Source organism: Petaurus breviceps, unplaced genomic scaffold (assembly GCF_028583685.1).
Source record: "Petaurus breviceps papuanus isolate PSGF00001 unplaced genomic scaffold, PetGlider_PUasm1.0 90825, whole genome shotgun sequence".
Lineage (NCBI taxonomy): Eukaryota > Metazoa > Chordata > Mammalia > Diprotodontia > Petauridae > Petaurus > Petaurus breviceps.
In genome coordinates this window covers 11,346,854-11,369,056 of record NW_027187353.1, presented here as the reverse complement: position 1 = coordinate 11,369,056, position 22,203 = coordinate 11,346,854, and the positions used below count along the sequence as shown (strand labels likewise).

At 42.3% G+C, this 22,203-nt stretch overlaps 2 protein-coding genes across 5 annotated transcripts in view; one reads left to right on the top strand and one right to left on the bottom strand.

The window, feature by feature from the left end:
* Positions 1-22,203, bottom strand: part of IQGAP1 (IQ motif containing GTPase activating protein 1) — a 404,955-nt gene that overhangs the window by 175,970 nt on the left and 206,782 nt on the right. The window lies entirely within an intron of this gene.
* ERLIN1 (ER lipid raft associated 1) overlaps positions 9,413-22,203 on the top strand; it is a 53,941-nt gene continuing 41,150 nt past the window's right edge. Inside the window, exons 1-4 of one of the 4 annotated variants that reach the window (XM_069071299.1) lie at positions 9,413-9,564; positions 11,655-11,778; positions 14,476-14,557; positions 19,258-19,350. In XM_069071299.1, the coding sequence (XP_068927400.1) occupies positions 11,666-11,778; positions 14,476-14,557; positions 19,258-19,350 (288 nt within the window). In that variant the 5' untranslated portion in view covers positions 9,413-9,564; positions 11,655-11,665. Of the gene's footprint in view, positions 9,565-11,654; positions 11,779-14,475; positions 14,558-19,257; positions 19,351-22,203 lie in introns of those variants that run through there. The other 3 variants (XM_069071300.1, XM_069071302.1, XM_069071303.1) reach the window with 3 other exon arrangements.

Here is a 22,203-nt window from a genome sequence, read left to right as displayed (position 1 = left end):
TGTTTTGATCTTCTCTGTTCTTGGTTGGTCACTGAATAAAATGGAGAGCACCTATGCTGGTATTCTGAACCTTGGGAAGTTGCCTTTCCTTGGCATTACATTACATTACACTAGGCTATGAGAAATTTTAGGAAGAGGACAAGGACACTTTAACCTGAGAGGATGAAGATGAGTCAGCACTTAAGTTCTTTCTTTTTTTGCTTTGGAAGGCAATTGGGGTTAAGTGACTTGCCCAAGGTCACATGGCTAGTTTTTGTGTTAAGTGTCTGAGGCCTTATTTGAACTCATGTCCCCCTGACTGCAGGGCCAGTGCTCTATTCACTGTGCCCTCTAGCTGCTCCACTCAAGTTTCTTTCTTGAATGGAGAGATTTTAACAAAGTAAGCGGGAACATGGAGAGATGGAGGTGGGGAGGGGGAGTGGTCATGAGCAAAACGATGGAGATGGGAGACTTTAGGATGAAAGCAGGTAAAGGAAAGTACTGGTTTGCCTGTAACATAAACTAAGTAGAAGCAGAATAATATAAACTTAAGCTCGAAAGATAGGTTGGAGCTAACTTGTAGAGGACCTTAGATGTCAGTCAGGAGTTTATACTTTGTTTGGAATACAATAGCAAGTCACTGATGCTTTCTTAATGGAGAAGTGACATGATTGCAGAGATCCATTGGGAAAAATACTCTTGTCCTAGAGTGCGGGATGAATAGAAGATAAGAAGATAAGAAGGGATAGACTAGAGGAAGAAAACTAACTGGAAGGCTAGCTTAGAAGAGATAAAGGTTGGAACAAGGGTGTTTACATTGAGAGTGAAGAAAGGAGGAAGGCTACAAGACATCATGAGGTTCCTTCTGGCTCTAAATCTATGACCTATGATCTTAACTTAGAAAGGATAAGACTTTACAATTGCTTGAATGTGGGGGTGAAAAAGAAGGAAGAGTCAAAACCATGACTACAAACCTGAAATACTGAGAAAATTGTGGTGCCATTAAAAGAAATTGAAAAGTTAGGAAGAGATAAGATTTGGAGTGCAGATGGTGGGATTGTTTTTAGATACCTTGAGTTTAAGGGGATGGTAAGTCTGCCAAGTGGTGAGACCTACCAGGCTATTAGAAATATGAGAACCAACCTCTGGAGAGAGTTTGGGGGCGAAGATAGAGATATTATGGAGATTATCAGCTTTAAAATGATCATTGAAACCTAGATGTAGATGAGAAAAGAAAAGGACCTAAGAGAAAATCTCTTCTAGCTTCCTTTTCCCTTACCCAGGTCCACCCAGGAGCTCTCCTAGGTCCTTATTTGACTTCTTGATCACTGACCTTCCCTCCTTCACACCCAGAACTCCAACACTAAGAGCTTGTGGAAAGGTTTTCTATGTGTCCACCTTCTCAGTGTAGACTCAGTTGGCAGGAATCATTTTGCCAGTGAATTTCATAAAAACTTTTTAAGGAAATTGAGCCCAGGAAACAAATTCTGTTTCCTTTCCTGATCCTCACAAAACATTCTGTACTTCTCCTTAGCTCTTAATGCATTGTTTTGAACTATTGCTACTTTATGCTTAGGATACTTTTGTAAAGTTACTGTAAATTTCAATCTGTGTCACAATTTCCTCCTTAGATTATAAACTTCATGAGGGTAGAAAGTATGTTTTATTCACCTTTGTGTTTCTCCAGGTACCAAATAGCACTTCCCATGTGGTAGACATTTAATAAATGGTGATTAAATGAACAGATGCCTAAAGAGTGTTATCTGTTCAAAGATTTTCATAACATTAGTAATTGCAAAAAACTCTAAATAACTGAAATATCTAACAATAGGACAATGGGTGAATAAATTGTGATAAATTATGATGAGACAATAATATGTTGTTGACTAAATGTGAAAATGTTTAATATGAATGTATATGTAGAGCTTATATCAGCTTGCACACTGTCTTGTAGAAGGGGGGAGAGGAGGGAGAAAATTTGAAACTCAAAAGCCTGTGGAACTGAATGTTGTAAACTAAAAATAAATAATTTTAAAAATACTGTTACAATAAATTCAACAAATCTGAAAAGACCTTTATAATAACAAAAAGTGAAAAAATCAATCAAGAGAAAGGAATGGATACATACTGACTACAGCCATATAAGAAGAAAAGTGGTTGAGAATGAATGAACTGAAGAATCCTGATGGAGGTTGAGAGGAACTGGCTTGAAAAATAAATGCTGATACTTTATACATTGTAATTAGTTTATGTGGCAGCTAGGTGATGTGGGGCTTGGAGTCAAGAAGACCTGAATTTAAATTCAGCCTCAGACAAGCTGTGTGACCCTGGACAAGTCACTTAACCCTGTTTCCCTTATTTTCCTTATCTGTATAATGAACTGGAGAAGGAAATGGCTAATCACTCCAGTATCCTTGCCAAGAAAACTCCAAATGGGATCACAGAGTCAGCCATGACTGAACAGATTAATTTAATATAGATATAGAATTTATTAATAATTATAATCTGAGCAGATGCCTTTGTAAGAGCCAACTAATCTATAGGTTGATTATTAATAGTAAGTACACCAGTAGGGGTTCATGGGCTATTTTTTTTTTGAGAAGTTTTGCTTCTGGAGCCCTGAGATTCGATGTTCCTCTGGAGACCTAATCCATTAAGTGTAAGGACAAATTGGTGGAGCATCCTAGAGGGGGTGCTATACATTGTTACTCTGAGGGTTTGTGTAGGAACTGAGAACCCTTTTGGTTATCTCTGTGGAGACCTAGACATAAGCTATATTCTGAAATTTCTGGTGAAAATTCTGGATAAGGCAAAAATGAAACAGAGTTATGATTCAGGAGCACTACCTCCAAGATTGCACCCTATCTATGTTAGCTCAGTGTTTGGGCTGAAGGGTCATACGTTATATCTTCGTTTATGTTGTTACAATCATTGTGAACATCGTTCTTTTGTCCCTGGCTTTCTTCACTCTACATTACTTCATACTGGTCTTCTCATGTTTCCCTGAATTCTTCATAGTGGTCATTCCTTTCAACTTAGTAATATTCCATTCCATTTGTATGCCATGATTTGTTCAGCCATTCCCTAGTTGTTGGGCACACAGTTTATTTCCAGCATTTTGCTATTATAAATAGTGCTGATATGAATACTTTTGTACATATGGATCCTTTCTTTTTGTCATCGACCTATTCAGGCTGCCTAGTCATGTGATTGCTGGGTCATAGGGAATAAATCATTTAGTAACTTTCTTGCATAATTCCTCATTGTTTTCCAGAACAGTTAGATCAATTCACAATGCTACCAGTGGTCAATAAGATTTCCAAAAGAGTAGATCTGATTACAGTCATGCTCCACTTTAGCCATGTGGACTTGAGCTGCCAACAAACAAGTGGAAATGGTCCCTGAACTATTAAGAAACTTTGTTCCTGTCACAAAACCCACGGACTTCTTTCTGTAAGAGAAAACACAGCCTATTGATTAGAATGGTATGCAAAATGAAGGCTGCAGATTTATCTTTTGTTTCCCAATCCCCCTAAACCTTTGAGAACATATTCCAGTATTGAGATAGATGAACCAGAGGTAAACAAATTAAGGAGGGAGGACTGACCAGATAGTTTTTTTTTTTTTTCCCAGACGTGGATGTGTTCCAGAAGAGAAACATGAGAGCATGGCCCAGGTGTCCAAACTCTAGAAGAGAAATTATCTACTCTCATTTAATTCACCAGTAGAATGTAAGTTTCTTGAGGTCAGTGACCATTCTTGTTTTGGTGTTTTATCTGGACAATATTTTTGTTGTTGTTCAAAACCTATGAGTTCATCTACGTGAGCAATCGTGACTGTAAATAGTCAGTCACTCAGAGTAGGTCCCCAGACTTGCACCAAAAGTGAAGTGATTTGCTCAGGATCATGCTGTAGCTATGTGATGGAGGCAGGCATAAGTCTTGCTTCCTAAAGAGTTCATTTTGTCTCAGGTTTGAGCCCTGCTTCTCACTTGTAGACAGATGATCCCAGGCCTCCTGGTTGTAGCAAGGGATTAATTTCAATGCAATTTAGCAAGCATCTCTTAATAACAGCAACAATAATGACAATAGCTACTAGTGTTGATAGAGTGCTTTAAGGTTTTCAAAACACCTGATACATATTATTTCATTTTATTAGGTAAATCAATTTTATTAAGTACCTACTATGTAAAGTGAACTGAACTAGCCGCTGAGGTTAAAAAGATGAAATGGAAAATCAGTTCTTGCCCTCAGAGAGTTTATATGGGGGTTGGGGGTGGGGCAGGGTGGGAGAACAATAGATACAGAGGTAAAGTAGGTACACAATATATACAAATGTAATGAGTGTCTGGTGTGTGCCTAGACCACCTGAGATGACATCTCTCTACATGGAGGTCACTTAGGAGCTGCTTCTGGGCAATTGATGATAATATGTGAGAGCAGTGCCTTGGAGAGTATAGAGCACCTCTGAACATTCAGTAACTGGTCTGGTCAACATGTTGAAGAGACACCACCACTGTGCTCTTTGGTTGGCTATGGAGACATTCAGAAAGATCCATTAGATTCAGTGATGGACTTTTTGTTCCATTCCGTTCTTGGAGTTCTTGGGGATTCCTTCCCTCATGGTGTCTAGTGAAGGGAATGGAGTCTCTGACCTTGGGAGTTTCAAAAGGTTGGGAGAATGAGTCAAAGGAAATGGAACTCTCAGAGCCCAGACTCAGCATTGCAGCCAGCCTAGTATTAATGCCCTCAGGAACAAGGAACAATCTTAGGGAAGACTTTTGAGTTCTCTGCCCATGGGAAACTGAGCTGAGTTTCTACCTGGAAGAGATACTGCCTTTGCAAACAAACTTAGTGGGAGTAATGCTATATAAGTATTGAACCAAGTTAAACTTAATTCTTCCTTCATCCCTCCTATCCTTCCATTCCCACCATTAAGGTAGTGTAAGGGAAAAAGATGTTCCCTTCCAAGTTATTTGGGGAAGTGTTTCTATGCTTATTCTGGAAACATTCAAATTAAATATCATTTTTCAAAATCAATGTTAAGTGCTCAGACAGACCTGGGGTACTTGTCATTGGTACCCCTCACACTAGGGGATAGACCTAGTTTGGGATAGACTCCTATTGTGCAAGGATAGGTCTGTAGCTTTTGTTTGGAGACCAAATGGTAGCCAGAGTAAGGGATTAGTCTTTTACCCAATTTGGGGACCTTTTTGTCGAAAGGGTTTATTCTGTGTATATGAGTAGTTTTATTTTGTTGAAGTAGGAAAAATTCTGAATTTGAGTCAGAGGACCTGGGTTCAAATCCCAGCCTGGCTACTTAATACCTGTGTAACCTTGGTTAGATCACTTAACCTCTATGGGCTTCAGTTTCCTTATCTGTAAAATGAGAGGGTTGGGCCAAATGATCGCTAAGATCTCTTTTACCTCAACACCCATGATCCTATGATCTATGGCCAGTGTTCAGGTTAATTCTGTGGATTTTATCTTGGCTGCTGCCATCTACTGGACTCCAGTTAACTCTCCTTTTTTTCAATCAGTCTTGCATTACTGACTCCATAATATCCACATAGATATCCCCTGGAATATCCTGTCCTTCCAGTTAATCAACATCCTCAGCTCCCTTGACCTTCAACTCCACTTTACCCCTAGACACTCAAAGGGGTAGTCATACCTCATCCTTTGGCATCACCCCAGCACTGTGCTATCTCTACATTCTTGAACTCTAAAATTCTCTTCTCTGATCATAATTGTCTATCTTTCCCTCTCTCCTTTTATGTCACTTCTCTTAAATCTATTCATTATCCACATAGTAATCTCCAGTCCTTGAAATCTTCCCTATTTTCACAGTCCATCATCTCTGTTCTTATCTCACTTTTCTCACCTTGGTCTTCATCCATCATTAACGAGAGCAACAAAGTGTTGGTTTCTACTTCTGGCTCTGGTACCCCTTGTTTTTCTGCTAGTCAAGCCCTGGCAATGATCTACTCTAGGTCACTCTTCTGTCACTACTTCTTCTGATCCTATTCATGAGCTGTGGAATGCAGTTAGACAAAGTCATACGACCAACACTGACTTAGTTCTCTCCAAATTCATGTTATCTGACCTCAACCAGTATTTCACTGCAATTGAGCAATCCACATATTGACCCTGATTGACCCTCTGTTATTTATACTCTTCACAGTGGCTGTTCCAAACTTTCTTCTTGCCTTAAGTGCTCTATATTACCCTCTCTAGGATTTCTCTCAGCTTAGGCATTTTCTGTGAAGGAGATGTGTGTTGTCCATGTTAATGTCCCTTATTTCATCTACTCTACATTTGAAAGCCTTTTCTGTCTTCGCCCATTATTTTTTTTTTCTCCCCTCCTGTTTCAGAGTAAGTGGTAGATCTTCTTACCACTGCTATTCCCTCTACTTGTGTTTTTGATCCCATCCCTGACTCCTTCCTTTGTTGGCTATCAGAGGGTACTCAGCTCAAACATGCTGACATTACTCTCCCTTCCATGGCAGGGTTCCAAACGACCAACCAAATACAAACCCAGCTAAGGGATGAAAATAAAATATTACTATAAAATATGAAACCTATGACTTTTATCTCCACCCCAAATCTGGAATTTCTTCTCTATATGAACAACTTTTCACAGAAATGTTGTTTACAATGGCCACATTGTTTATTGGACACATAAGAAACTGGAAAAGAAAACAGCTCTTTTCCATTCAACAATGTGCCAGGCACACACTGTAGAAGGGGCTGGGGATGTAAAGGCATGAGCAAAAAACTTCCTGTATATGTGACTTCCCTCCCTCCTTTCCTTTAGAGAACACAGACACTGTTTAATTAAAATGACACATTCCTATCCTCAGAAGAGATCTAAGAATTATTAGGTTCTTCATTATGGCACACTTCTCTGGGCATGTGCCATATCCTCTTGGTAGAATGTAAGTTCCTTTGAGGTCTGTTTTTGTCTTTGGACAAAAGTGTGCCTACAGAGTATGCCTAATAAACGTTTATTTAATTGAATTGAGTTAGCCAGATTTGTAGGCTCATTCAAGCCAAACTATCCATTTGTGTTAGGGGGATCAGATTATTCTATTGAGGAGCCAGCTCTCTGGCTGTGAATGAGGGGTTAGGGCTACAATTGAGGCCAAAATTAGAACTCAGTTTCGGGTCATGTTTAGGGCTCAATCCATGGATAAGATTAGGGGAGAGTGTAACGGTATGGTCAAATTTCCAAGTGATTTTGTAACCAAAGAGAGGGATCCCTCTAGTTAAGTAAATTGGTTAGAGATCAGTTTGTATGGAGGGTAAGAAGTTGTGGTTGAGACTTATTCTAAATTTCTGGATGCTTTTCAAGCTGAGTCAGTATCTAGGCATTTCATTCAGCCTGTGGCTGCAGTTAGGGCTCAGTTAGGGGCAAGATTAAGGGATCAGTGTGTTGCCAAGTCTGTGAGTCAGTGGTCAGGAATGGGGCTAGGTCTGTGACTGGGATTAGTTTTATATGTTGTACCTGAGAAAAGCCGATCTTGTACTCCACTTCAGCTTGCGGTCAGGGATCTGCCACCATCACTTCTATGCAGATGGAATCCCAAAACTTTATTCCTACTTAGATCCTAGGCCAATTTCCAGCTGATTCCTGGACATCTTCACCTGGCTATCCAGCTCACATTTTAATCTCAAAATATCCAAAGCTGAAATCATCATCTTTCTCATCCCCAGCCTGCCCTGCCCTTCTGTTTCTCTTGATGACGTTACTATTTGTTCATTTATTTTGACTTGCCTACTCTTGGCAATTCTATCTCTCTGCAATATCTTTTGCTGTCTCCCTTCTCTCATCCATCGTCCACTGTAACGTTGTTTTAGTCTCTTCTAGGCTATTTATTTAAATACCCTCTTAATTGGTCTTCTTGCTCTGGCTCCATCTCCCTTCCATTTAATTTTATTTGCTTTTGTGTGAGTAATCTTTCTAACCCTACCCAAAGTGATCTAGTTATTCCTAATAACAAGTGACATTTGTCTATCCCTTTAAAGTGTTCAGAGTGCTGAGTATACATTTTCTCATTTGCTCCTGACTAACAAAGCTATTAAGGTGGGGCCCTCAGTGATTTTACTGATGAAGGAAAATGAGGGCCTTGGAGATCTTTCATCTCCATATCTATGATCCTATGACTTCAAGTTCAGCAGTTCTTTTCAACTGCACCTTACAGCTCTCTCTTCAGTCCTGACCAACTCTTCATGAACCCATTTGAGATTTTCTTGGCAAAGATATGGAGTGGTTTGCCATTTCCTTTTCCAGCTCATTTTATAGATGAGGAAACTGAGGCAAACAGGGTTAAATGACAGGACCAGGGTCACACAGCTAGTAAGTATCTGAGGCAGCCTTTAAACTCAGGTCTGTCCTGACTCCAGGTCCAGCCTTCTATCCACTGCCATCACTTAGCTGCCTCAGTTCTCTCCACTGGGCTCAGAGACCTTCCTCATGGCCCACTGAATAAAGTATAAACTGATTTTCACATATAATATAATTTTCACATATAATTCTACAATCTGGTTCCAGTTTACCTTTTATAGCCTTATGTTTATGCTTATTCTCCCATCCTTACTTCACCTAGTCAATCTCCTGGACTCTGGTTATATATGCCACCATGAGTCTCCCCGAATACAAAGTACACTTACTGTTTGTTGGATTTGCATCTTTTTGGGAGGCAACCTACTCTGAGAGGGATGAGAAGAGGAAATGGAGAGGAAGAGAGAGAAGGAAAGAGACAGAGAGAGGGGGATTGGGAGGGAAGGAGAGGTGAGAGAAAGGAACAGGTCTTGGACTCAGGAAAACCCAGGTTCTTAATGCTGTCTCACACATACAGGCTTCATGACCTTGGACATTGGTTAGCCTTTTAGGGCTTCACACAACTCTGTAAATAAAAAAAAATGTGTATTTTGATATTTGAGGTATGGGACTGGAGTCCCCTGTATGTGTGTGTACAGACACACTATACATATATTTATATGTGCATATATATTTATAGGTTTATGTGCGTATGAATGTATTGATTGTGCATGTATGTGCATGTATGACTGTAACCACGGGGCTTGTTCATAGCAGGCAGTCAGGATCTCAGTATTTATTGGACTGACTGGGCAGCTGGGAGGGTGGACGGCAGGCAAGGTTGGGAGCTGCCCACCCAGCTGCTTGCGCTAGCGCACAAGCTCCCTAGCGAAAGAGAAAACCTCCCAGAAATTAACGAGGTTCACAGAAACTTCACCGTCCGAGAAGGGCTGCCCCACCCTTCCTTGGAACGGGCCTCCCACGCCTGTGCCACGTGGGTCTGGGCTCCGAATCCTCACATCCCCACCAGGGGGAGACAAACCCAAACAACGAGCATCGAAAGCTAGACACCAGTTTTGTCTCTGCTCGCTCGCCGTCTCCCCATCCTGACCCTAAAGGATGTGACTGCGCACGCGTATAACCGGGCGCCTGCGCAGAAGCGCGGGACTGTGGGCCCGCCGGGGGTTGTGGGCGACCGGTGGTGCCTGGAAAGGTGGGCGAGGAGCTCGGCGGCCACGCGCCGGGGAGATGCGCAGCCGATCGGTGAGGCAGGGGACGGGCGGGCTGGGAAGGCAGGGCGGGCGGTAGAGGCGGCAGCCGACGCGGTCTCCTTCCTCCTCTGGGGGCTGTACCTGAGGGGGAGGCGGTGTCCGCGGGGCAGGGGGCGTCACTGAGGGGCGCGGTCGTCACTATCTGCCTCGGCTGAGGCGGGGGCCGGGGAGACGCGTCCCCGGTGTTGTCACCGAGCGGCGGGGCTGTGCCCCCGGGCCCGAGGCTGACGACCCCCCGGCTGTCACGGAGGCGATGTCCGGAAGGGGTAGGGGCTTCCACCGAGGAGAGAGTAGATGTGGGGGGCCCGGGAAGGGGCGGGCGCTGGGAGGGGAGGTCTGCAGCCAGGGGAGGGGCCTCGGGGTCATCTAGTCCAACTCCCTTTCTGCCGGGAGGGCTTGGACTGCCGACCAGGTGCCTGCAGCCCCTGGTGCTCCTGGAGAGGAAGCCGAAGCCAGAACCTTCTCTGGGGAGGGACATCGAGGACTTGTCCCTGTGAGGGAAGGGGTGTTACCGGGGCGGGGGGAGGGCAGTGTGACCGAGGGCGGGAGGGGGAGGAGGGGAGCTGAGAAGCTGCTGAAAGAGGTTGGATTTGAACTCGGGGCCGGTGCTCCATCCACTGCGCCACCTAGCCACCCCTGTAGGATTCCAGTTTGAAACCAGGTCTTCCTACTCCGAAGTCAGCCTTCTTTTCCAGGGCAGACTAGAGGGAGCTCATCCTAGTGGGAGGATGATCCTGGGCAGGGGGAGGGGGGGAGGGGGGGGTTGGAGGAAGGGCAGAGGATGATGTGAGGGGCGTCCTGGAGGGAAGTTTGTGCCTCTGAGGGCAGGGGGAGTCCAAAGGGAGGCAGCGTCTTGGGGTGGGGGTGTCAGTGAGGCCAAGCCATTCCTTAGGTGGGTAGGAAGTCGTGAAGGAGAGGGAGACCCCCAAAGGGAGAAGGAAGAGTCACTTGGGACTCCTTGTGTCGATGTCCCTAAAAAGCAGGACTGAAGAAGTGGATGCAGGGAAGGGAGAGAGATGTCACTGAGTCTGCCCCTAGACTTGGAGTCAGAAGACTCTGGGCTGCCCAGCTCCCACTGACACCATGTGACCACGGACAGTTCACTAACTTCCCTGACTCTTGTCTAGTAGGGATAAGAATACCTTTAGTCCTTACTTCCCAGCATTGTTGTTAGAATCAAGCGAGATCAGGGACATGTGAAGCTGGGTGCCTTAAGACCCTGCTAATGTCAGCCCTTATTTTCTCTGAAGGCAATGGGGTGACCATTTGTCTGGGACAGAGATTGTCACTGAAGGGGAAGGAAAGAGTATCAGTTAAGAGAATGGTTGTTTCTGGAGGTGTCTCTGGAGGAGATGAGGGGTAGGAGGATTTTTTTTTTTTACTGAACCAGAAGGTGTTATCCCTGATGTAGGAGGAGCTGTCATAGAGGAGGAGGGGAAGGAGGGGTTGCCATAGGTAGGAGTGGAGGATACAATGTTAAGGGAAGTGACTGAGGATGAGGGGAAGAAGAGTTAGCTGGGGAGGGTAAGTAGGGTAGGGAATGTCCAATCAGACTGATTCATTGAGGAGAAAGGAAAGAGCATCACTGAAAGTGAGATTCTAGAAAAGAGGTATTATTACTGAGGGAGTGTTTTGGGAAGATTGCTGTTAACTGAGGGAAAAGGGTATTTGTCAGGAGATGATGTAATTGAGAGGAATAGAGATTGTCATTGAGGGATTGATGGGGTGGTTTTTGGAAGGGTTCATTTGGAATTATTGAGTGAGAAAAAAGGGGTCATTAGGGTAGGGGGGTGAACTGGTGGGCTGTGAATAGAAAAGATGTGACAAGTGGGTAATGGGGGGGTTTATGGGAATAGCTCTTGGGGAAGAGGGAGGTCACTGGAAATAAGGGTGGGATTATGGTGGGTTTTGGGCAATGGGTGGGTCAGAGAAGAAGGGACAATTTCTATCAGGGTGCAGACAAGGGAGGGGAGGAAGAGGGGCTCCTTTGGAGACCTAGGCTTCTCCACATTGGTTATAGAAAGGGGACTGGACCCATCTGGGGAAAGGGAGATCAGGACTATTGGTTCGCTCCTCATATAGGAAGAGCCAGGATGAATATGACTCAAGCCGGGGCTCTGGGGGCTGCAGCTGCAGGGCTGGTGGTGGTTCTCCTCTACGCCTCCATCCACAGGATCGAGGAGGGACACCTTGCTGTGTACTACAGGTGAGTGCCAGGCCATGGGAGCCCAACAGGCCAGTGTGTACGTCCAGCCTAGGTTATCCAACAAAGACAGCTATGATCCCTGGGATTTTGGTATCTGAGGTTGTCCTTACTACAGTATTATCTTCTAGGCCTGGAATTGGGCTATCATCAAGCAGCCTTTGTGAAGGATATAGTATTGTGGGGGGCAGTGCCACTGACAGCGGTTCCAACTGATTTGATTGTCACACACACTGTTGAGGCCCAGGGGTTTCCCTTGATCCTCAGGGACATTGACTGTTTGTGGAGCTTGGTGCTCTTACTGGTTTGTTAGCTTCTTCCTAACAAGCCCTTTTCTCCAGGAGTTTCCCTGAATCTGATCACTACAAATAGTAACCATAACACATTATGACTATGAACTATGAGCTGCAGATAAATGGGTAAATAATCTTGTGTATACTCAACTTTTCCTCCTTTTCAGCATATTAGTCTACAAAGTAGTGTGGAAAATTTAGTTTCTCTTAGATTTTATTGCCTGCACTTCTCATAGAGACCTGTTATCTACAGGGAGATCAGTCATTGGAGACCTTGGGAAGAGAGTTCATTAAAAGAGTATTTACTTACCACTTCCAGTTTCAATGTATCCTTACTCCTAACTCTTGAGTTGGAAACATTCTTCTGATTGAGGAGATAGAATTACTTTAAACAAGCTTGTTTTTGAGTATTTTTTACTGGTAGGTCACCATAGGGGTAATTTGGTAAAAGAAATGATGAACTCTGTGTGACTAGTGATCAGTAATGGTATTCTGTTTCTAATTAGGGATGACCATGGGTACCATCCAAGACATAGGCTTATCAGGTTAGAGTTGTTCCTCCAAACATTTGATTATCCCATAAAATTGCCATGATTTCATTATCCATATATTTATTATAGAACCTGTTTGCATTTTCAGCATGTTATACTTTTTTACTTCCCATAAATTCCAACATCAATATCATGAATGGCATGGAGGTGGTTTCTATGCCAGGGCAGTCTTAAGTTCTCATAAACACTATAAAATCAGAAAGATGTTGAACTGACCAGCCCATCAACAGTGTATGTATTCTATCTGGTGGCCAGCCTAGCAGAGTGTGGAAAGGCTTTCACACCAGAAAGCTGACAAGCAGGTGATTTTGGGAAGGGGCACCTCTGAAACTCATGAAGACCAACTACTGAGGCCTGTGGGGAGAGCTCACTGATGAAATTGTGAATCTTTTGACATTGAAAAATTAGTTCTTAGGGAAACCAGTTCTATAGTATGCCTGGTGAAATAGAACATAGATGTAATAGATGTTTTAATAAATGTTGAAATGAAGTGAAATTTGTCTAAAATGACTTCCTTTAAGTTTCAAGACATAGTCCCAATTTCTTTTGTGAGCATACTGGAGTTGAATAAATAAGTCCATTTTGCCTCTGTACCTTTTCAACCTTCATATCTCCAATTTAAATAATTGTCTTTTTTGGTTTTTGTTCAAAGAACTTGCCCTGAAGGGGTTGTCAACCTTGTGGGGAAAAAAGGTGGGCTAGATCACAGTACAGTTAGGTGGGTAGAATGCTTGGACCCAAAGTGTGGTCATTAATGGTTCAGTGTCATTCTTTGAGGAGGTCTTTAGTGGAATGCCCTAGATACCTGTGCTTTACCCTGTACTGCTTAACATTTTATTGGTGACTTGGATGAAGGTATGTATAGATAATAACACACATATTTGCAGATGACACAAAGCTGGGAAAGTTGGCTAACACATTGGATTAGAGGATTAGAATTCTAGAATGATGGGCCAGATATAAGAAGATATATTTAGTAGAGCCATCTTTAGTAGGAGTAAATGAAACATTCTTCATGAGTTTAAGAACCAAGTGTACAAGTATAAGAGTGGTAGAGATGGCTAGAAGATAGTCAAGATTAAAAAATCTCTTCTGTCAAGTAGACAGTAAACTCCAAAGGCATTGACTGTGACATCACAGACAGGAAAAGAAAATGCTGCATTCATGGAGGCATAGTGTCGAAAGTGAGAGAGGTTAGAATCCACTGTATTCTGCATTTCTGTACTGTTGTGTTCAGTTCCAGATGCAAGATTTTAGAGAGGGACATTGTCAAATGGGAGTATTTCCAAAGGAGATTAGCCGGGATAATGGAGCACTTGAGGTTGTGCCATGTGAGGATTGTTTGGAAGAACTGGAGATATGTAGCCTGGTGAAGAAAAGCCTTGAGAGGGGGGAAGTGGGGCAGGTAGGGCATGATTGCTTTATTAAAGTCTGTGAAAGGCTATCTTGTTGAAGAGGAATTTGCCCAATATTGCTTTGTCCCCTCAAGGGCTGGACTAGGAACAATCACCATAGTTGTTGAGAGGTTAATTTCAGCTTGATACATCTTTGATTCCCAATTAAAGCTCTCCTCAAATGGAAGGAGCTGCCCCATGGGAGGTAATGGTTCCCCTTTCATGTGGAGGTTTTTAAGCATAGGCTCCATACTTTTCAGCAATGTTGTTGAGTGCATTAAAGTCCTGTTCAGATACAGGTTGGACTAGATGACCTCTAAGGCCTCTGTGCCCCTTCTAACTTCTGCATCCTCTAATTCTGTAATGAGTTACTGTTGAAAATTTTTTTCTGAATTCTAGGTTGGAAAGAAAATTTTATTCTTCTTTAATAACCTTGACACATAAAACATCTTTTTTTTTCAGGGGAGGAGCTTTACTTACTAGCCCCAGTGGACCAGGCTATCATATTATGTTGCCTTTTATTACCACCTACAGATCTGTTCAGGTGAGTGATGCCCAGAGAAATGCAAAATTTGGAGAGGTAGATGTGAGAAAAGTAATGTGAAGCCAGAGAGATGGACATTTCCCCCCTCTTCTTTTCCTAAATAAATAGTATTATTTTTAATCATATTAAAATTTTGAAGAATTCATTTTAAATACTCGTTTCTATATATAAGTTGTTGTTTGGGCAGGCAGTTTAATACTGTGTAGGAATTCACCAGTGTAGCCTTGAGTTTTCTTTCTCTGAGGACTTATTTCTCTTCATCTTGCCTGTCAAATAAAATATTGTCAGGTTTCATAAAGTGCATTTCTGCCTATGACATTTAATAAACTCCAGTGGCTCCCTACCACTAGGATCAAATATAAATTCTTCTCATTGGTGTTTAAGACCCTTCTCAGTTTCCCTTTCTAACATTATTATGCCCAATTCCCCTTGGCAAGCTCATCAGGTCAGCTAAGCAGGCTTTCTTAGTATTTCTTTTGTGTAACCCTCCATCTCCTTGATCTCTACCAGCTATCTCCCATTTTTGAAATGTGTCCTCTCTTTGCTTCATCTCACCATTTAGAATTTCTGGTCCCCTTCAAGCTAGCTCAAATGCCAATGCCTACATGAAGTCTTATTCCCCCAGTAATTGTTGCTTTTCCCACCAGAGCAACTTCCGTATTGATTTTGTATATATTATGTCTGCATAAGTGCATGTTGTGTCATCCTTTCCTTTTTCTCCTTTTCCTTACCCTGTCTGTATAGAATGTTAGCTTCTTAAAGGCAGAGACTCTTTGTTTTCCTCCCTTTCTCTCTTTCTTTCTTTCTTGAGATACCCAGTAGGCAGTTGGAGATGTGAGTTTGGAGGTCTGAAGAAAGTTTAGGGTTGGCTAAGTAGCTTTGAGAATCATTAGCATAGAAATGATAATTGAATCTGTGCGAGCTGATGAAATCAAGTGAAATGGTTTAGAGGGAGAAGAGAAGCAGGCCCAGCACAGAGCCCTGTGGGACAGACATGGTTCTTGGCTATGATCTAAATGAAGATCCAGCAAAGGAGACTGAGGAGTGGTTAGATAGGCAGAAAGAACTAAGAGTGTCAAAAAAACAGAAAAGAGAGCCTCAAGGATTTGAGGGTGATTGACAGTGTTAAAAGTTGCAGAAAGGTCAAGAAGGATGAGATTTGAGACAAGATCATTAGATTTGCTAAGTAAACGATTGTTAGTAATTTTGGAGAGAGCAGAGTGGTTTTGGTTGAATGATGAGGTTGGAAGCCAGACCATAGAGGAAAGGAAGTGGAGGTGCTTATCATAGGCAACCTTAGCCCTGTGTGTAGAAAGACAGGAAAGATATGGGAATAAGTTGTGGGGATGAAGAGATCGAGTGAGAGTTTTTTGAGGATGGAGGAGTTGGGAGCATGTTTTTTAGACAGTAGGGAAGCAGCCAGGAGAGAAGGAGAGTGGGAGTGATAAAGAGGGCAATATTTGGAAGAAGGTGGGATGGAATAGGATCACTTGTGCATGTATAGGAGTTTGCCTTGGCAATAAGAAAGGGACACCTCTTTAGGTGAGATGGAGTGAAGGAGGAGGGAGTGGCAGAAGGCCTTTGGATCTGTTAAGTGCCCAGTCACATTCCACACCCTTCTATCTATCAAGGCATAGTTCAAATCCTCCCTTTTTCATGAAACTTTTTTCAGGTAGCTTACCAGTAGAAATCACTTTCTTTTGTGACTACACTGACATGAACTTTGGCATGTAATTATATTTCATTCCCAAAGGTATTATGTATTTTCATATTTTGGTCTCTGTTATCACATCTTGCCTTGCCAACAAGATAGAAACACATAGAAAACATGAAATAAATTCTTGTTGAATTGAATCATTATCAGGAAGTATTGTGGCAAAGGAGGGGAAAAAACTCTGGATTGAAGGTCAGGAGGCCTGGATTCTAGACAGGTCACCTGACATTTCTGCTTTCTATAGCCAGAAATGTGCACCCTATAATTTATAAAAATGAGATTTAACTAGATTATTTTAAGGAGCTAAGGCAACAGGATAGGACAAGATTATTTTTAAGGCTCTGTTTTACTATAAAATTCTCTGATTTTATTTGGGTGGGCCTCTAAGCTAGGCTATTCAGTTGACTGGCACCTACTTCTACCATTTGAGATGCAAACCAGGCTTGTCAGTCAATCAATAAGCATTTATTAAGTGTCTGCTATGGTTCTGGGGGATACAAAGACAGAAAATGAAACAGTCTTCACCACTAGGAGTTTACTTTCTCCCTGAGAAACAGAAAAAATAAATAAAAAGTAAATAGAAGGTAATTTTGGAGGTGGGGAAAGCTCTACCAGGAAAGGTGAGCTGAACTTTGAACTTTGGAAGGCTAGGGATTGGGAGAGTGGGAGGTGGAGTGTGCTTCAGGTATGAAGGACAGCCTCTGCAAACACACAGGGCTGGAGCTGGAGGGTACTTGGAGGTATGGGACTGGACCTTAGAGGAGAGAGAGTAAGGGCTAGATTTATGGAATTGAGAGTGGTCTTCATAAAGGTGATAATTTCAAACTCCTGGGAGCTGGTGAGGTCATGAAGTATTCAGCAATTAGAATAAGAAATAGATGCAGTATCATGAATCTTTTGAAATATGACATCTGTTAAGAATTGGATACTTTAAAAAGTTTATAGGCACATTGTATGCCTTTGAAATATTAACATATCTTTCCTCAACAATAAGTTCTGGACCTTGAACAAAATACATGGTTTCTCCCTTTGTGCAAACAATTAGCTTGTTTATGTAGAGAAGAAAAAAAGTATGGACCCTGTAATATATGCTGTATGATCAAGTGAATTAGTAGTTTAAAAAACTTATCATCTCAATAAGGGAATGTGTGGGTGAGGGAGATAATGGATTTTTTTTGAAACTGGGCAAGAACAGAAAGATACAAATTCATTCAAGGCCAGGAGAATGGGAACTACAGGGAGAAACAAAAGTAAAGTTTGTTTCTACATACTTCCTGTGGAAATTAGGCAAGTTCCTTGGTGTGGTGTGTTGAGTCTGTGTGTTAGGACTTTAGGAAAGATACAGTGTAGCCTGTGAACTTGGCCTATTCTGGTGCATGTCCTGGGAGTGGAGGAAAATTATAGAATTTTAGATGGAGAGATTTTCTAATAAAAAGAACCACTGTATGCTGTTGTCTAGGTTCATAGCATTCCACCCTCTCCATCTCCCCTCTTCTAGTCCCAGAAGAAGAGAGAGGTGGCAAGTCAGTGAAAATGAACAGTCTAGGTCTGCATTCGGGGTGCCCAAACCGCACCTATGTGTGAATGAGATAGTAGCTATTAAGCATGTACCTTTGTGTGTAGAACTGCATACCTGCTTAAGGGTCACTCTTGTTGTCTGACCCTGTGGGCATCTGCTCACTAGAAAAAAGGGTTTCCCAGGGTATGTCCACCCTTGGCAGGTGAGCCTGCATGTGAAGATCTCCATAGAGTTCTGTATCATGCAACATTCCCAGTGAAAAATGAGAGCTTAGCGAAGTGGCATGAAAACGTCCGACGCTCCGAGGTAGGTGACGGCTTCTAGGAAGCTCTTGCTGCTGTAAAGAAAGATCCCCAGAAATGGCGTAGGAGGCAGTCACTCTCCTCCTGGTCTCACCGCATGGACGCCTCTTCTCAGCTTGTCTGTCACTTTCAATATCTTTGTCTTTCGTACTTTAAACCTTGTACTTATTTTTATTCTACTTCCTCAACCCCCTGTGCTTTGATATCCTTATTCCACAGTTGCTTTTAGATTGAGACTGAGCCTCTTCCATTCCCATTGCTCCAACCCACATCTAAACCTTCACCTTTTCTTATCTCATTTACTGCTTCCTAGCTGATCTTCTGCTAGTCCTCTTGCAAACAGCTGTGGTATTTTTGTTTTTAAATACCGTCTCATTATCATTTATAGGCCTCATACTTGATTAAATAAGTTGGTTTTGGTGTCTTTTTTTTTTTCAGACCTCTCCAGAATTTCCTCCCACACCATCTCCCCAGAGGGCCATTTGTATAACAAATAGTATTTCTTAAGAACAAAAAAAGAAAGAAAAAAATCAGGGTAACTGATCAGTACATTGAAAAAGTCTGAAAAAGACATGTAATGTGCAATATTTGTATACCTTCCACCTCCCCAAAAGGGTGGGATATGGGTGTATCTTCTCATATCTCTTTTGAGCCATGCTTGTTTTTTCATAATCTTGTAACATTCACTTTTCATATTTTGGGGGGGGGTTGTTTACATTGTTGTAGTCAATTTACATATGTTTTCTTGACTGCTTCACTCAGCATCAGTTTGTGTAGATCTTTTCATGCTTCTTTGTATTTATCACATTTTGTTGTTTAGTCATTTCAGTCACATCTGACTCTTCATTCCCATTTGGGGTTTTCTTGGCAAAGATAACTGGAGTGGTTTGCTACTTCCTTCTCCAGATCATTTTACAGATGAAGAAGTAAGGCAAACAAGGTTAAGTGACTTGCCCAAAGTCACAAAACTATAAAGTGTCTGAGGCCAGATTTGAACTCAGGAAGATGAGTCTTTCTGACTCCAGGCCCAAAACTCTTACCTACTTTGCCACCTATCTGCCTTTATATTATTTATCATTTCTTAAGGCACAATAATATTCTGTTACACTGATGTAACAGTTTGTTTAACTATTTCCCAATTAGTGGACATCTACTTTATTTCTAGTTCTTCAATATCACAGAAAGTGCTGCTGCAAATATTTTTGTGAATACAGGGACCTTCTTATTGATGGCCTCCTTGGATTCTCTGGATCAAAAGGTATAGACATTTTGTCACTTTATTTGCATAATTCAAATTTGCTTTCCAGATTGGCTTTCCAAATTGTAAACAACTTCACCAGCAATGTGCTGGTGTGCCTGTCTTCCTAAAAGCCCTTGACATGTGTAGCAGCAAGCATCCCAAGCGTCCCCAGGGTGGCTGCCAGCCCAGGTTCTTGGATCTTCTTTGTTAAAGGAAAGCAACTCAAAATGGGTTAGCAAGCTTACTTTAATCAGTCAAACATGTATCGTTTACCTAGTTCAGGGGAAAAAGGTCAGCACCCCAAACTTCAGAGTATACAGACAGAATTATCAAGACAGAAACAGATCAAGTAGACAGCTTTCCAAACTGTCCAACCATTATATCCATACCAAATCAACATCTGGGTTTTTCAAAGCTGGGGGGCTCTCAACAATGGCTTCCCAGAGTCTCATCTGATCAAATCACAGAACACTTCTCAAAGTGAGCCCCAAAACAAAGCTACACATCAGGGCTTATATAGCCTCTGGCTCAGAGAATGTAACAAACAACCTTATTGAACCACTGCCCAATCAGAAAGTATCTACTGAAAAACAAGCCTCCCACCCCAGGCTCCAGGTTCACTTTAGCCTAGGGGCAGGGAAGATCTTAAAAATTTACATTCCCATTACAACATGGAACAGTCACTAGTTCATTAGTCCTTTTAATAAAAGTATTTGTTGTGTAAAATTTGGATATAGTCAGAAGGCCACACTTAAGGATCTAGAAGGCCACATGAGGCCTCAGGGCCAAAGGTTTCCCACCCCTGGATTAGTGCCATCTTTCATGTCTTTGCCAGTTTGCAGGGTATGAGGTGAGACTTCAGGTTGTTTTAATTTGCATTCACTTACTATTGGTGATTTGGAGCATTCATTCATGTGGTTGTTAATAGTTTGCAGTCTTTTGAGAATTATTTGTTCATATCCTTTAATTACTTATCTGTTGGACTGTGGCTTTTGGTCATATATTACCTTATTTGTTCTTAAGCCTGGACCCTTGATTGTGACACTTCTAGGAATTCTGTCCATGTTTGGAATTGTAGGATACCAGAGTTAAAGCAAATCTCATACTGATTGATCCAACCTATACTTAAACACCAAAGATCTCTTTTCCAGAATACTTAATTGGCCATTAGACCTTTGCCAGTCAGTAGGTCAGTAAACCTACTTTAGTGGCTGCTATGTGCTAGGCACTGTGCCAAGCACTGGGAATACAAAGAAAGACAAAAGACAGCCCCAGCTCTTGAGCTCACAGTCTGATGAGGGAAACAGCAATGTACAAGCAAGTTCTAGACAGGATGAATTGGAGATACCAGTGTAGGTAAGGTGCTGGAGTTAGGGGACATCAGGAAAGACCTCCTGTAGAAGAAGGGATTTTAGTGGGACTTGAAGGAAGCCAGGGAAATCCAAGGAAGCTGAGATGCGGAGGGAAAGCATTCCAGGCATGGGGGCAGTCAATTAAAAGGCAAACATTTGTTAGGAGTTGGGAGAATGGAGTGTCTTGTTTGAGCAAGGAGGCCATGTCACTAGTTTCATTGTGTGGTGGTATGTAAGATGTAAGAAGACTAGAAAGGTAGTAGGGGACCAGGATGTGATGGATTTTGAATGCCAAACAGAGGATTTTATTTTTAATTCTGGAGGTGATATAAGGAGCCATTGGAGTTAATTGAATGGAGGTATGTGCGTGTGCATGTGTGTTTTTGAGAGGGCATGGGGGGAAGAGAGAGAGAGAGAGAGAGAGATGTGATCAGACCTGTGCCTTAGGAAGAGTAATTTGATAGTTGAGTGGAAGATGGACTAGAATAGGCAGGAAGATAAACTACTAAGCTATTGAAGGAGCAGGGATTAGGAAGAGGAACATTTATTAAGTGTTTACTTTGTGCTAGGCACCATGCTAATTGCTTTACATATATCTCATTTAATCCCCACACTAATGAGCTTGGTGCTATTGTTACCTCAATTGTACAGTTGAGGAAACTGAGGCAGACAAAGATGATGTGATTTATCCAGGATCACACAACTAGTAAGTATGTGAGGATGGATTTGAACTGTACCAGGGTGGTGGTGGTGTCAGAGGAGAGAAAGAGGCATACATGAGAGGTGTTAGGAAGGTAAATTCAGCAAGACTTGACAATAGATTGGATATGGTGGCATGAGAAAGAGTGAAGAGTTGAGTATGACATGTGGTTACCTGGAAGGATAGTGGTGTCCTCAGTAATAGGGAAGTTTAGAAGATGGGTGGAAGGAAAGATAATGAGTTTTGGGTTGGATATGTTGGGTTTTCTGTGTCGGATATCCAGTTGGAGATGACTAATAGGCAGGTGGAGATTGCATCTGGAGGTTAGGAGAGAGGGTATGTCTGAGTAAGGACAGTGTACTCTGCAGCACCAGACCTTTGCCTGAAGACTTCTGCAGAGGGGAAGCTGGCCTCTGAAGTGGCCTTGTCCTCTGTTGTTGGGGTATTTTACCTTGTTGTTGTTGACTCCTCCTAGTTTTGCCTTCTGAGGCCAAGCAGAACAAAGCTCTTCCTTCCTGTGAAGGGTCTTCATGTATATATCCTTCATCTACCTTATTCCCCATCACTTCCCACTGACTTCTCTTTTCCAAGCTTAACTATTTTTTGTTTTTATTTCAACTACTGTGATTTTATATGAACTGTTCCACACCCATAGTCTCTCACCAATGGAAAGAAGAGAGATGCCTATTTCTTTGGGGCTAACCTTCTTTTGAGGCAACTCAGGGGTGCAGTGCAATGGATGGAATGCTAAGCCTGGAGTGAGGAAGACCTGAGTTCAAATCTGACCTCAGATACTTACTAGCAAGTAATTTAATCTTA